This window comes from Streptopelia decaocto (genome assembly GCF_964273445.1).
Source record: "Streptopelia decaocto genome assembly, chromosome: 18".
Classification (NCBI taxonomy): domain Eukaryota; kingdom Metazoa; phylum Chordata; class Aves; order Columbiformes; family Columbidae; genus Streptopelia; species Streptopelia decaocto.
This window is the reverse complement of record NC_138673.1, coordinates 9,399,585-9,415,579: the sequence shown is the minus strand read 5'-3', so window position 1 is coordinate 9,415,579 and position 15,995 is coordinate 9,399,585. Positions and strand designations below refer to the sequence as shown.

The following is a 15,995-nucleotide window of genomic DNA, read 5'->3' as shown; positions in this document are numbered from 1 at the left end:
AACACAGTTCTGGTTTAAAAAAAAATTAAAAATCAAATTATTCCATCCATTTTTTTCCCCCCTACCTACTCTTTGTGGGGTTTTTTTTGGTAGCAGTGGCTCATCCTGGGGATAAAGCTGTTCTTGGTTCTATTAGACCCAACCATAATACATATCAAAGGTTTAACATCTTGTGTGTGCAGAGCGGAAGAAGATTTAGTTATTACAATAGGATTTGCCAATTTTCTGTAACATGAATACTTACCATTTATGTGATGCTTTTAATCTTCAAAGAGCTTACTTCTCGCAGTTACCACTCTCAAAAAGAATGCCATTAAGCATTATTAGCCTGTTTCATCCATCTGTAAAGTCTCTCCACCGGGGCGCACACTGTCACATCGCTATTTGCATTATGTTTGCTCCAAGCAAAGCCCATCAACACAGGTTCTGTGACAACCCTCCCCACAAGCCCAGTGTGGACAGGAACTGCCACATAATAGCCCCAACAGGGAAATAATCCTCCCACCATCTGAGCACTTCAGTGTTATTGGCTGTATCTTCCATCCTCAGGAATTAAAGGAGCTTGGTTTTATACGCTTACCAGTCCAAACCTATGAGCTACCAAAGAAACCTGGAAGAAACTGAAAATTCAGGAACCTAAGAATTAAAGTAACATTTACCATACATACGGCCATGAATTTAAGTGCAATAAACTGCAATATTAGGGACAGAAGTAATTACTGCTATCAATTCAAGAACTGGTAAACTCATCCCCAGTGACTCAATAAAGCCATTTCTAGCCCTCATTAATCACAGGGTGTCACCTTTGTGGTCACAGGCCCCTGTCAGACCATTTACAGCTTCTTCCAATAGAAGGTGCTGTTCCTGCACTGGATGCTCCGAATCGGTTCTTGGGGACCCTGGAGAAGACACTCGGCGGCCCAGCCGGGTCAGGGCAGAGGTGCACGGTTTACATGGTTTTAAACACAGAGCATAAGCCATCTTGCAGCTATACTGTGCATTGTTCTTTAATTTAAAAAATACAGTCTGGGAAAAGAAAAATCATGTGGTTAGGTCCAAGATTGGAAAATAAAGACCAAAAAGTTCTTATATGACTTTTCCACTGATAAGAACCCTGGTAACCACCCTCCCCAGAATACAGCGCATGCTGTTCTGACTGCGCCAAGTGCTGCTGCTGACTTTTCTTAAGGTAACGCTGCCTCAGCGATGGGGAGTGCAAATCCACTTTTCCAATTTGTAAACTAAAATCTAGGGTTTAACTGCAACACATTGCTGGGAAAACGTGGTAAAAGCCATCTAGAAAAGACTAGGAAATTTCCAGTGCAGAATAAGATTTAGTTTCTGGTAACACCTACCAACCAGAAACATGGATTGAAAGGAAGTGCTTCTTCAGCCCAGAATAGACTCATGATGCCATATTCAAGTTCATTTTTAGAACAAATCTAATCTGCAAAACTGAAGTTCTCATAATTACTATCCCGATACTTTCAGTTCTTTTTCTCCGCATCCCGGACTCATTAAATTGGGCACTTCCTGTTCTGCTCTGACTTCTGAGTTTCTTCCACTATTTTTTCCTTCAGGGTTTCAGAATTTTAAAAGAACAACATTCCAAACTAATGCATAAAATTGATCATTTCAAACAGGTGTCAAAAAATCCAACTTAATGAGTCTTATGATCATTTGTGGAGTTCCACTGAGACAGTAGCATATACCTGTTAAAGTATTTCAGTTCACGACTCACTGCCAAAGGTCTGCCAGAGGACAAAACCTGAGCATTTCCATTATCACTACAAATTAAGATAAGGAATATCAATTCAAAACACAAAAGGAATGTAAGTATACATTCTATATTAAATACTTTACATGGAATTAAATTGTATGAGTAGGTGACAACTGAAAGATCAGCTAACAAAAAGATAGACACAATGTGAATAAAAAACACAGCTAATGAGGAAAAATTCAAAAGGGCTTGTAATGGGTTTTAGTTTTAAAGGATGAAGAATACATTTTTATGCAGAATGCAATTATCTCTTGTTTTGGCCTGCTGACATTGCCTCTCATAACTTCTGGGTCCAACTGAGACTTCAAACTAAGCAAAAGAGCTTCAAAGGATTGTCCAGTGAGCTCGAACAGCATCCTTGTCGCAGAACCTCGGGACGGTTTGCGGTGCATTCCACATTAGCGCACTGGTAAGCTCATCCACCTGTGCACCTTATGAATACTGCTCCAGAAAAGGGCTCCTGATTTTGCTCCCAGTACACCCCGTGGTAAGCACGATGTTGGCAGCCCCAGCAGCACATCTCCATGCAAGAGTAGAGGAGAGGCTGTTACGTGTTGTGATGGGCTAAAAGGAGAAGGGAGAGGAGGATTTAAACACCCGAGAGATCACGGCATGTCACTTGATATGCCAGGTCACCCTACCTGTGACAGCTAATCACTTCAGTGCACGGGATGATTCAAGTAACTATTTCAGTGCTTTCGCCATTTTATGTATATAATGGGAAAGAAACCCTGGTCATTACAAACAGCTTTATCGTTCATCCAAGCCTCTCTCAGGCATTTCCTATTTTGCCTCAAAACCAAATAAAGGCCTTGTTGCAAATGTTAGCGTATTTTTTAAAGTAATTTTCTTAAACTATTAGATTATTTAGCCAAGAAACACACATCTCTATCTCCTAGAACTCAGCCACATGTCACTATTACACTCATGATAATGAAGGACTTTTTTTCATTGTCATTATAATGAATGACTTAACGGTCCCCACAGAAAAAATGCTGTGATTGATTATAACTCGCATCAGTTTTTAAAGAGGTTTGGTGAACCACTACAAAAACAAGACGCAGACACATTGTGTTTCAAACCAAGACCTGAACCCAGCTTATACTCATCAAGAGTCAGAAGTCCAGAAGTGCTTTTACACCAGCTTAATAAAACAGCAGTTAAAAGAGATGCGCTCATTCCAAACATGATCCCACCTATAAGAAGGATGTCAACCCTGCTCAGCTGTAAACACAAGCTCACCAAAAAAACCCCACAAACACACTTCTGCTAAGCATTATTACACAGCTAAGCTGAAAACGCCAAGGCTATATAGACACAGTCATCACTAACAAAAGTAAAATGTCCCTGAAGAAATCATAAAAGAGAATGTGCATTAGGATTTTGCCACTCTTTAGGCTAGCAGGGTACTTTTTATTCTAGTAAGCGCTAGAAATAATATAGTATTCAAAGTTTTGTGAATTAGGCCCTTTCAAACTCTTAAGCAAAATCTACCTTAATGGATTTTTCTTCTACATTCATCTTTGCCCAAAGGCTTCATTGCGTCATTATGTAAATGACCTTTTCATAGGAAAATTAAATGTTAAAGTTGCTTTTTGTAGTTCTTCAATACTGCAAATATCACATGGGCATTCACAGTCATTCAGACTAAGTATAACTTAAAGAAAAAGCAATCACTCCAAGCAATAGAACAAATTAAGAAATAACTTGCTTTTAAAATTGAAAGTCTTATTTAAAATTAACCTCCAGAACTTTCCTGTACAGTAACTTACACTAGGACATCATGAGTTCTATTATGAACAATATTTGTATTTGGAATGTCTTCTTGGACCAAAAGAGGTCGGGATTATTGTAAAAATAATTAGTAGCTAAGCCATACAGATGCCAGGGATAAGAGCTCCAGGACACACAACTCATTAGACCTACCTGGCACTCCACACATACTGAATTGTTTAGAACTACTGTATGTATTCACAATCTGACCAAAAATATACTCAATTTTCAGAAGATAGTCTGTCATTTTAAAAATGACAGACAGTAGTAACATCAGGCTTTTTCAAACACAGAAAAATCATAATCAGTCCTATCACAAAGCAGCAGTTATGCAATAATCTTAATTTCTAGAATTAAATAGACATATCAGGCCTCACCTAATCACATTACTTGCTAATGCTCTTTTTTAGTCTCACAAATCTTGTCATCCCTTCGCAGGCCCAGTTTTTTGAATGTGATTTCATTTTTTTGAGTACTAAAGAAATGAATACCGTACTTATTTGATGCAATGGGACAGGAGGCTGGCGTCCCTTTGAGCAGAAGGAAGGGGGTAAGAGTTATTTTACTCATTTCTCCCATAGTGCCAGCAGCCAGAAAGCCTGCTACTGTTACAGGTCAAGTACAACAGGACTCAAGGAGCCCCTTCTTTTTTTCTTTTCTTTCATATTTCATTAGAGATGCTTCATATCCTTTTGAAAAGCTTCCTAGTTTCTATTTTTGTCTTATTTTAATTTCTCTGTAGGACACTGTCAGGTAGATTTAGAACTCTGATATTATATTTCACAAAAACAAGGCTTTACAAAATTCAAGACAAACAGAAATATTTCACAGGAACTATCAGGTTGGAAAGTATCTCAGGAGGTCACCTAGTTCAGCCTTGTGCTTGGAACTGGGTCAACATGGCACTCAAACCAGCCTGCAGAGCCCTTTGTCCAGGCAGGTCTTGGAAACCTCTAAGGATGAAAGTTCAACAACTTTCTCTGGGCATGTATATTAAACAAAAAAAAAAAAAAAAAAAAGGCCTGCTGTTACCAGAGTGAAAACTAGAACCTGATTAGAAAGAATTGACCATGCAAATAACTGATTTTATTGATTAAAATACAAGAACAAGCCATGTTCACTTGAGTAAGGCATTTGACACAGTCTCCCACAGCATCCTCACAGCTAAACTGAGGGAGTGTGGTCTGGATGAGCGGGTAGTGAGGTGACTGCGAACTGGCTGAAGGGAAGAAGCCAGAGAGTCGTGGTCAATGGGGCACAGTCCAGTTGAGGCCTGGATCTAGTGCAGAGCCTCAGGGGGCAGTGCTGGGGCCTGTATTATTCAATATATTCATCAATGATTTGGACGAGGAAATAGAGTGTACTATCAGCAAGCTGGCTGATGACACCAAGCTGGGAGGAGTGGCTGACACTGGAAGCTGTGCTGCCATCCAGAGACCTGGACAGGCTGGAGAGTTGGGCAGGGAAAAATTTGATGAAATATAACAAGGCTGGAATGATATTATCTATTTACACTCATTTGGCAGCTTTCCTGACCACTGTGATTTAAGTCTCTAGGAACACAACAACAGGATAAAAATGCACCTAATATTATGAGAGTACTGTTATTTAGAGACACAATTCACCTGCTGAAGTGAGAAACCAGAAGGCCCCCCAACATTTACTGAGTCATATTTCAAGGTTTTGAGGGCTTTTTGCTTTAAGATGTTCAACTGTTTCTTGTTTCTGAAATGCCTGCATTCTTAAATCCTCTTTTAACACTTACATCCATGAGCACAACCAACACGTCCAACATCTGAACACCTACTTACCAAGTTACTGCCATGCTTGGACTTGGGAACCATCTAAGAATTAGTAAAAATCCACTAAAAGGTATGCGATCAGCTCCCTCAGAACCACAGCGTTAAGCAGAAGGCAACGTTTTCCTCTAATTTGTACGTTTTCAACTGGTATTTTGTAAGGAACTTCGAAAGACCACAAAAGGCATCTCAGGAAAGGAAACTTACTGTTAGTTGACAAGTTCACTATACAAATGTTCCTCATTTCCAATAGGAAATAACTTGGGCAGTTATAAGAAGAGGCTGAAAACCACTGAGTACACTTCTCTAAACTTGGAACCTGAAGTACAAGAAGAGAAAGTGGTCACTGCAACTTAGCACATGAAAAATTACAGCTAACAACCTCTCTTCTATCAGCAGCCTCTTTTCATCAGTTTGTGGAAGCTGTAGTAGAATTCCCCAAGCCACTAGTGAATTGCAGTACACATTCAGCAGAGACTACCAAGGTATCCTCCCAAAACAAGCATCAGAACCGAATGCCAAAGTTGTGAAATAATTACTGCTCGGTGAGTTTGAGTGGCTCCTTGCAGCTCTACGGATCTATAAACAGGAAGTATGAAGCTATGCATTCATACCTGCTTTCATCATATGGCAGAGCCCTACAGCCATCACATACTGGCTGACAGAACAAGTCTCGCTGTATGATCTAGACTGTCTCAACAGTGGATTCTATTCATTCTGATAGCTAAAAAAAGAAAAGGAAGGCTGAGAGAGATCTAAGTATTTTCATCACATGCGTCTCAAAAATCAAAGCTTCTTAAACAGAAGGGCATGGGTTTATACTTCTAGAAAACAACATATACTGAAGAACGTTCACCTACCTATGGTGTTGTTCAAGCACTGTTTCTCAGATATGAGAGGAAAAAAAAGCAGAGCAACTGCCTTTGTGGGATACAGAAAGAGGAGAATAAACCAGTAAAATGGCTCCCTGATCATTTTTCCTAAAAATGCATCTGGGATTTAAAAAGTTAATTTCATATTCTGGCATAATAAAGAGTAGTCTGGTATGGGCTCAAGGGCTGAGCCCATGGATTTTGTCACCAGGTAGAGACCAAGACAACCTCAAATAGATGATTGCATATTTGCACAGGTTTTCCATCATCCGTTTGTCAGATTTATTACATCTGTACGCTTGAGGATGTTAATGATCAGACATCAAATATATATGCCTTGATTTAAATAAAACAAATGTAGCTATTTTTCAAATTCAATCAAGACACAAAAGGTCATTAGCAAGATTTATCCCCTGTCCATCACACCACATTAGTCTTTGCTGGGAAGCATACTAACTAACCTTTTAGTGGATTAAAATGGGTTTTCATTGCTTTGACAGGCTTGTTGTTCTGTAATTTGTAGCATCTTTGAGATATACAGAAAACTGTCTTCAAAAACTACTATTTCAGGACCTCTCCAGAGGCAAATCCTGTGAAATTGATACACCTGCAGGTTTTGCCTCATTATTAGCTGGTGTTTTAATCGCAGGCACATTTTTTAAAAAAAAATACACTATTTTTGTTGTTCCTCTTTTTCTCAGATATCATTGTGCACAAAACAACCCACAATGAAATGGATCTATCGGCAGCCCTCATTTCTCCAAACAGTACACTCGCTGGTCACACTGATGCTGTGGCAGTTCCCCCTTCCGCCATCCCAGCAAACACGTAACAAAAATTCACTGTGCTTTAAGCAGAGACAAAAATCCGCCTTCCTCTATCACACAAATTGGACAGATCCATTATTCACTGACACCTCTTTCGTTTAAGTGGCTACCTGACTAAATATTTAGCACACATAAGGTGAAAATGGTCTGAGTTAGCATGACCTGCTCTAAGTAGCATTCATAGAAACTTTGACTGTAGGTTCTATAATCTCGTCATTTTCAAGTACCTTAATAAATTTATGCTCAGTCTGTGATTATATTCTAAAAGTTACTTAAGCAGAACACATGAACAATCACTGGAAAATACAGTCCTTAGGGATCTAAATAAATTGGCTGTCAATACCACGTAGCCACCTCTTTCCTGGGGAATCCTTATTAAAATATTCTACACACAACACAGCATAGCACAGGAGCTACTGTGCTGGAGCTAATACAACAGTAATAGAAAGTTCCTCCTTTTATGAAGTTTTATTGGCCCAAAGACAGCCCTCTAAGGAGTCAGTGTCAAGGCTGCCAGCAGAACAAGATAAAGCAGGCTCTAGAGCCTTGGCATACGGCAAGGCCTAACCCTGGGCAGCGCTTAGAAAGAGCAGCCAGGCAGCGGGATGGACAGACTGACAGTACAGGAGGCTCTTGGAGCTTAAGGTAAGAAAAAAAACAATGAATTTAAGATCCACATTGCTAGTTTATGCCATCACAAACTTAGTTTTACAAAATAACCGACATCATATACCCAGTTTGGAATAAAGCGCTTCTTTTACTTCATCCATAAGGACCTGCCGATGAATTTCACCTCCTCTCAAAGCAGCATCCTCAGAAGGAGGAGTACAGGGTCACAGAGAGCTCACACCACAAGTTCAGAACCAAACCTGCTCCACGGCAACAGGCAAAGTAGCACCCCTGGCTACTATAAATAAGATGGCTATAATTTGGCAATCTTCGTAACGAGATAAGAGACATCTAAAATAGCATCCCGTACTTTTCAGCCCCAAACTACACAACCAGACACAGGTTTTACAGGGCATGAGGGAAAAAGGGAGATCAACAAGACTCAGCGTGGCCTGCTCTGGTGGACACAGACAATTTCAACATGCCCGTTCACAGGGCCACGTCATCCCCAGCGCAGTCAGCTGGCTGTGCCAACCAGCAGGGAAAAAACACTAAAAAATTGCACTTCTGGCTCATGCTCTTGGGTGAAAAAGGCCATTAACACAAGACTGCTCTCGCATTTTCACCTCCTTGAATAGAAGTTACATTTTAGCTACAGTTATTTATACTGTGAGTGCTTAACCACAAAAACTATCCTCACCTTCCCAACCTTTGGTTACTCCCAAAATGGAACTGCAATAAATAAAATTGCAGCCATTCCCAACTCGAAAGTCACCCTTCTTTTCTGAAGCCTACAGAACCAGCAGCGCCCACTGCATTTTTCTAGATATTCTGAACAACTGAAATTAAAACTAGTGTTTCAAAAATATGATCACGACATTCTGAATGATTACTACTTCTACAAGTACAGATAACCACTATTGATTACATATGAAGAATCCACAGTTGAGGAATATGTACAGTATCACCTAATATAAAACCTTCTCAGCATCTAATGACACAATGTTAGAGAAGGCAGCTCTAACTAGACATAAATATATTTAGCTTTTTTTTTTAATGTTTATGTTTATCCATTATCGCTGCTTGTGTTCACAGAAATGCCACGAGTACCAGCATGGTTCCCTGCAAGTAAGAATGGCCTAACAAATAATGTTTTGATAACTAGCCTGTTTTATACATACAATCCTTCACTGGTTAAGTAAGCAGTGTAGTTATTTAGCAAAACATCCATTTATATTAGAAAGCCTAAAACAACCTTTCTGTTCTCCTACAGAAAAACAGTATTGAATGCCTCATACAAATAGAATAAGAAAAATATTACATTTGCTGTGCAAGAAACAATTTTAAGTAACTTTTTAAAAAATCATTGTTATTTTTATGTCAAGTAAACTTTAAATTATGAAACATCCAGATCAACTTCTTGGATTTTGAAGCTGTATATGAGTTTGAATCTAACATCAGAATTCAAAACATCTGTTTCTTCTTATTTATGAACTTTGGAATATACATCTTGACCAGATGAATGTATTTTACACCAAAGAGCTTATTTTAAATACTTCCTGTTATATGCAACTTCACACCTCTACCAAGTTACACGTATGGATCCAGCTCTTCTAAAACAATAAACACCGTTGCTTTCAAAGACTTTCTCTACTTTCACTAGAAGTGAAATTCTTCAAGGCAGTTATGTTTAAAATTTTTAACGAAAGTGAGTTTGAATCACATGTTTGGTTCTTCTGCTTGACAGTACGTTGCTCCATTTCTTATCTGACATGGCATTCCTGAGAGGCTCTACCATTAAAAAAAAATTAAAAAATATTTAATAAAAATACAATTTCATGTTAATTTGTTCCTCCTTCAATTAACGCTCAATATTTCTTCCCAGTTTTCCCTTATCAATCATTACATGCTTCTCAGATGTAAGCAGAAACAGAGCAGCCGTGTATTGCTTTGAGCTTCTGAATGTTATCAATGCTTTAAATATCAAACAGGTGAACTGCTTTAACAGTCTGTCCTACATCACACGAATCCACAACAGACCAACAATCAGGAAAACTACCCTCCCTGCAAACCATTTACTGCTGAAAATTACTGTGCCTCTTTGTCCTTGGACTTGGATATCAGTTCTAGAGCAAGGTAGCTGGCAGGGTGCAGCTCACCCGTCTCCTTGGAGCCCTGCAGCTGCAAGCATTCAGCGCTTAGCTTGTTTATGTTTTCCCTTCGCTAGTTCCTCTTTAAATTCTCCAGAAGGAATCTAGAAACGGACTAAACCAGCGACATATATAATAAACCACGCAAGCTACATCCATCTTTCAAGCTGGAGCCGCAGATGCGTGCTCCCCGTCAGGGCCAGCAGCAAGTAAACATGAGGAGCCGGGGGATGTGACAGCGCGGGGACAGGAGCAGCGCGGCCAGGACTGTCACATCGGCTGCCAGGAGAGCCGGCAAAGCCCCGGGCAACGGCTCGGCCGGGGCTGCGGGGCAGCGGCGGCTCCGGTGGCAGCGGCGGCTCCGGTGGCGGCAGCGCCCGCCGGGTGCCCCTTCCCCCGCCCTTCCCGCCGCGCTGCCGGCCGGCCGGCACCACTGAGGGCCACCGGCGGCCGCTGCCAAGGCGGGGAGGAGACCAGCGAGAGGAGATCCTCCCCGCGGCTGCTGCCCAGGCTCCATTATTAAATAGGGGAGATAAATAAATAAATAAGGGGGGGGGGGGAAGGGGGCGGGGAAGGAGCCTGAGGGAGACGAACGGCGCAAGTGCCTCCGCGCCGGGGTCTGTCATGGTGGTGCGAGGAGCCGCCAGACGCCGCCTCGCCGCGCCGCACGCTGACAGGGGCAGAGCGCGGCCCCCCCGCCCGCCGCCACCACCCGCCCCCGCCGCAACCCCCCCTCTCACCCCGTCGCAGGGCCTCGTCGTAGCTGAGGAAGCCGATGCGGGACTCCTTGGCGCCCATGATGCCCCTCAGTCCATGGCCTCCCCCGCCGGCCGGCTCGGCGCCGCGGAGCCCGGGCTGCGCCGCTAGCGACTCCGGAGCACAGGGCGCGGGCGGGGGGAGGCGGGGCGGGCCGGGCCGGCCGGGGGGAGGAGGCGGCCGCTCAGCGTCCCCGCCACCGCCTCCATGGCGGTCACGTGAGGGAACCCGCCCGCCGCGTCACATGACGGGGGCGGGGCGGTTACGAGCCGGCGCCACCGCCCTTGGCGCCTCCTAACGGACGGCGCGCGCCGGAGTCTCCACCCTCCCGCCTCGCGTCACATGACGCGGCCCCGCCCCGCCTCCCCCTGGCGGCCCGCCAAAAGCGCCGGCGCGCGGCCGCTCCCGCCCCTCAGGCGCTGCCGGGGAAGGGGCGGCTGGCGGGAGCGGGTCTGACACCGACACCGAGCACCGGCGCCTTTCTCCCGGGATAGCGAGGGGCACTGGGGCTCGAAAGATGCGAGGCCTTGCCCGGCTACAGGGAGGAACGGCCTGTGAGGAAGAGCTCCCTCCCACCTGCCCACACGCTTCAAAATCCGGCACTCACGACACTCAACGCTTTCCAAGTGTGCACACGCATCCACCGAGGACACGCTTCGACGGTTCCCCGGGCAAAAAGGCCTCTTGCCCCTATGGAAGTGCTCCCTGAGCACCCTGTGCTCAGCCCTTGAGCCCCTCATACCTCCAGGGCCCGCGGCTCCTCAGAAACGCCTCCCAGGAGAAGCACTGCAGGCATGGGGGACAGGAGGAAGCTCCCGTTCCATTAAAATGGCTTTGTCTGGAAGAAAGACATAGGGTGAATTGTAAAAGGATCAAAAATACGTCTGCCCTTCACTGTTCCTCGGCATGTTTGCTTTTGGTATTCGCTCCAATACTCATACAGAATGGGAGGATTTCCAAAACATCTTTTGTTACAACATGAAGGCTGGTAACATACCCCGGGTCACTCCCAAGCAGAAAATAAGGAGTCTGAAAGAAAACATTGATTTCCAAGGGCAGCTCGTTCCAAGGATTGTTCCTGTACAGAGACAAAGCCTGTGAAAACACCAGCTGCAAGTCACTCCCTCAGTTACAGTTTCCATGCTGAATGATCTTACCACATCAGAGCTGGAGAAAGGTCAAGCCGAAGTTCCTTGCTCACTGATGTAAGTTCACCCGTAGGTATTTTTATAGCAAACATTCCAAACAAATTTCATCTCCAATATGTAAAGCTAGGAATGCTGCTTACAGAGAAGCAGCTTGAAGGACAGATTTCTCCTCATCTAACACTACTCAAGTGCAGAGACACTACAAAAGAATGAAGCTTTGTGAAGCCTCCTTACAGTTTTTTTTTCTGCCATCATCTGAATTGCTTATATTCTTTGTCATGAATCTAAGAGAATAACTATTACACTCAAGCATAAAATTGCCACAAAGGACCTTTTACCTCTGGAATATAGGCTGTGGGGATGAGGGGCATCTTAAGTGCTTTTTAAAAAGAACATAAACGAAATTGTTTGAACTATACTTCACCCACCAGCCACTTGTTACATACTTACTTTTTGAAGATAAGCTCCCTTATATCCCCTTGTTCCCATGCTACCTTTACATATCTCCTCTTGATATAGTCTCTCACTCAAACAGCTTTCAATTTAGATACAATATAAACTCTTTAAAATATTTGAAGGAATTCAACAAACATAGCAACATGTCGATCAAAAGATAAGTTGACAGTAACAAACAGCTGGAGAAGTCAGTTTACCTTGTGATTAAATGAAGTGTTCCAACCCCTAACAATGGCATTCCTTGTGGCATGCTCCATTTGCGGTGGATCGCTTTTTAGAAGTATTAACTCGCAGCTGAGGAGACGTGTTTAATTCCTGACTTCATTGGGGTAATTCCTGTGTGACTTTATGTCTAGTAATAATCTTTAAATGTTTTGGTTGCTCCTCTGAATTACAAAGATAACAACAGAGAGTCCCATTTTGCTTGGAACAAGCTGCACTGGGATACAGCAAGACCCAAACTAGCAGAGCAGTTACAAAAAGCAATTAGAGCAGGAAGCAACGCTGATGGTGTTGTAAGACTGCTATACACTGATTTCTTCTAGTTTTCACACCAATTTTTCCATGTCTGTTTATCCTTGACTCACCTCCCTTAAGTCTCTTACTTTCAGTAAGTTATATTATTAAACAGCAAGAACAAAACTCCAATAACAAGACTCACCACAGAGCTGACATTAGACTCCCAGGCCTGTTTCACCTACACATAGAGGAGTGAAGGAACCTCTCATGCAATTGCAGCCACCACAGTTTATAACTGCTGTCCTGCATCTACTCCATTCCATGTTGCAACATGGAAGAATTACCAGCATCCCTATCTGTATTTTATAGAAACCCCTCTGTTTCTTTTCAGCTTTCAAAAAAACCTCAACAAATTAAGCTCTTCCACATACCCCACTCTAAAGAAGCAAATTATTCCACCAATTCTGAGCAGAATCCCTCTATGCCAGTTCCAGAACACTTTCTCGAGTATGGATAACCAGGCCGTTATTCCATTTTCAGCTAAGGCCTCACCAACACTTTGAAAATCTATTCCATTTTTATCTGTTATGTCTTGACAGAATCTCTACTTGTAGCATAAACAAACCCTGTTCTCAGGCAGCAGAGATTATTCAGTGGTATAGGGGTTGTAATGACAACTGGTTTCCTTGCTAAATCATAAAAAACAATGCCTAAAAACTATAATTACAAGTCAGGTCCTGCCACCATCCCAGCTTAAGAGTAGAGTCACAAACAGCTGATTGGTGTTTGATGCAAATGAGGAAGCAGAAACATCTAGTGAGGAGATCCTTCCTCATGATGGTTAATGATGATGGTTAACAACTCCCATTTTTAAAAATGCTCCTTCCAAAAATGGTTAAATATATGTAATACCTTAAAGCTTGCTCCTTTTCACAGCTAGCTGTTTAGAATGATACTGCATTTTTGTATGACATTTTTAAAAATCCAAACTAAATTGACATCTCTTTCATGTCCCAGAGATATAAATGATGTCTAACAAGCAGTAGAATTTTGTTTGAAGAGTCCTTTAAAATAATTTACTTGATGCATTGTATGCTCCATGGCTTGCACCAAATTTAATAACAAAGATATTCTAGATTGGAAAATCAGAGTGGAGGCTAACGATGGCAGTGTCTTTGTTCAGATTAAATTAAGCATGTTCTCAAAGGCATTGAAGCAGCAACCTAGAGATAAGACTTTGTGTGCTAACCATGGATTAGATCTGGCAGTGAGTTTTTAATGAAGCCTTATTGGGGAGCAGAAGTTTATAGATGTTGCTACTATTTAAATGTTATGTCAAAGGTAAATCAAATTAAGATATAGTGAATTTAGACTTGTATTAGATGAACTGAGCTCCTCTCTTCTAGTAGAAAAGTGCTATATATGCAAATCTAACTAACTGAAGACAGGGAGGGGAGGTCCATCCAAGGCATTTAATGCCCCCAAAAAATTAAATTATTATTAAAAACAAACAAACCAATCCATTAACCCGAATAAAACTACAGTCCCACACTAGAAGCATGTAGAAAACTTCATTTTCTCAAATGATTGCAGAGCAGAAATATAAGAGTAGAATTTGTGATTGCATTTAATGGATTCTGGTCAGATGAATCCTACTCACTGCACTAGGATTTATTCTTTTGAAGACATTCATGTGTTTTTGAAACGTAGATCCCAAATCTCCACCACAGACACAGCTAACAGAACTATCTTCACCGCCCAGGCTGGAGGGAAACTTGGTGAAGGACTCTGAGAGCTGATTATCATCTGTAATTTGCATTTATTGCCACCAGTGAGGATTCGACACGCACTGTACAAACAGCAGACACCTCTTCCCCTCGCTGCTTCGCAGACAGTCCGGAGCGGAGGGCAGCAGAGCTCAGCTCAAATATTTGAGAAGAGCAGAAGGTGGGAGAGATACCAAGCCGCAGCGTTCAGAGCTAAACTATTTCATATCTTTCTAATTCTAATGAACTGATAAATGAAAAAAAAATACCTCGAATCATTATCTGCCAATCTAATTTTGATGTTATCAGAGTGAGGGAGAGGGGAAAATGTAAAAGGTTTCCATGAAGAACAACAGAACTACATATGCAAATTGCAACTGTTATCACATCCTACATTTTCTAGGAAACAAGCAGTTTAGAATTGTAGTCAGAGGATGACATTTTGCTACAGACTTCTTCGAACTAGAGGTAAAAAACCAAAACAAAACGTTACAAAACAAAACCACAAAGGGATTCTTACCAGGACCCTCCTGTGTCACATTGTTACCATATAAGCAGCACTCCCACACCATTGCCAGCATGAACTTTGTAGCAGAGCATTGCAGGGGTAAAGGTCGCGGCTTTTAGGATCAAAGCTGAATTTAAAACAAAAAGAGAAAAAAAAAAAAGAGAAGAAAACATATAATACATACAGAATAGGCTTTTAATAAGCTCATTGTAACTAGCAGCATCAGATAAGAAAATGAAGTCTTCACGTTCTTAGGAATGCACACCCTATTTTTAATAAATTTTGTGTTTATTTTTTAACCACGAATACTCAAGCAGGATTTCTGCAAACCCAGTAATCATCCCCTTGTTGAAGGGATGTGTTAATGAATGCAGCACTCACCAGGGTTGCAGTGTGATATAGCCGAGGGACTCTCAGAGTGAGAGGATTTGTATTTTTCCCCCTTATTTTCAGTATGAGGGCAGGCCCTTCACCCCTGGCCTGACAACCGGCCCCTGCCCCTTCCCGGCAGCACAGACACTTCACACCTTCCTCTTTCCTGGTGAGCCGGTGCCATAGGAGCAGCGTGGGGAGACAGGAGAGAACAGCGTGTCCCTCTGCCCCAAAGGGCTGAGCTCCAGTGACAGCCCAGCCTGGCGGTGACAGGCAGCAGTGCCAGGAGCCCTGTGCTCCACACCCACCTGTGGCAAACACCACACCTGTGGATCAGGTTGTAGCTCAAACAGGAAGAGGGGTTTGGGCAGCAGTTACCCCTTCTCCACAGGAACAGACAGCGAGAGAACTGGAAGCACCCCACAGGCCTTATTTGGGCTGTGGGCTACCTCTTCTTAATTTTGCCACCCCTTTATAAGATAATTGATCCATTCTTTCGCTGAGCCACTTCCCTCTTGGTGTTTTCATTCAGAGCGTTCATGACAGGTTTATAGCCACTCAGAGCTGCTGCTCGTATTACTACTTAATGCGTAATTTCAGATCATGTTATTAATAGCATTATCTACACAACCAAAGAAAATGAGGGACGTCACCCACACTCGTAACTATTTTAAGATTTGTGGGTAATTGATCCCCCACTTTTACTGCAGTTGCCTGTGA

The 15,995-nt window shown here is 42.5% G+C and overlaps 1 protein-coding gene across 9 annotated transcripts in view; it reads right to left on the bottom strand.

Moving 5' to 3' along the window:
• USP32 (ubiquitin specific peptidase 32) overlaps positions 1 to 15,707 on the bottom strand; it is a 57,581-nt gene extending 41,874 nt beyond the window's left edge. For 5 of the 9 annotated variants that reach the window (XM_082068254.1, XM_082068259.1, XM_082068262.1 and 2 more), the window contains exons 1-2: positions 15,285 to 15,315; positions 14,916 to 15,030 (exon numbers count right to left, since the gene is read on the bottom strand). In XM_082068254.1, the coding sequence (XP_081924380.1) occupies positions 14,916 to 14,976 (61 nt within the window). In that variant the 5' untranslated portion in view covers positions 14,977 to 15,030; positions 15,285 to 15,315. Of the gene's footprint in view, positions 1 to 5,559; positions 5,612 to 10,550; positions 10,748 to 14,915; positions 15,031 to 15,284; positions 15,316 to 15,583 lie in introns of those variants that run through there. The other 4 variants (XM_082068257.1, XM_082068260.1, XM_082068256.1 and 1 more) reach the window with 3 other exon arrangements.
• Positions 15,708 to 15,995: the final 288 nt, after the last annotated feature.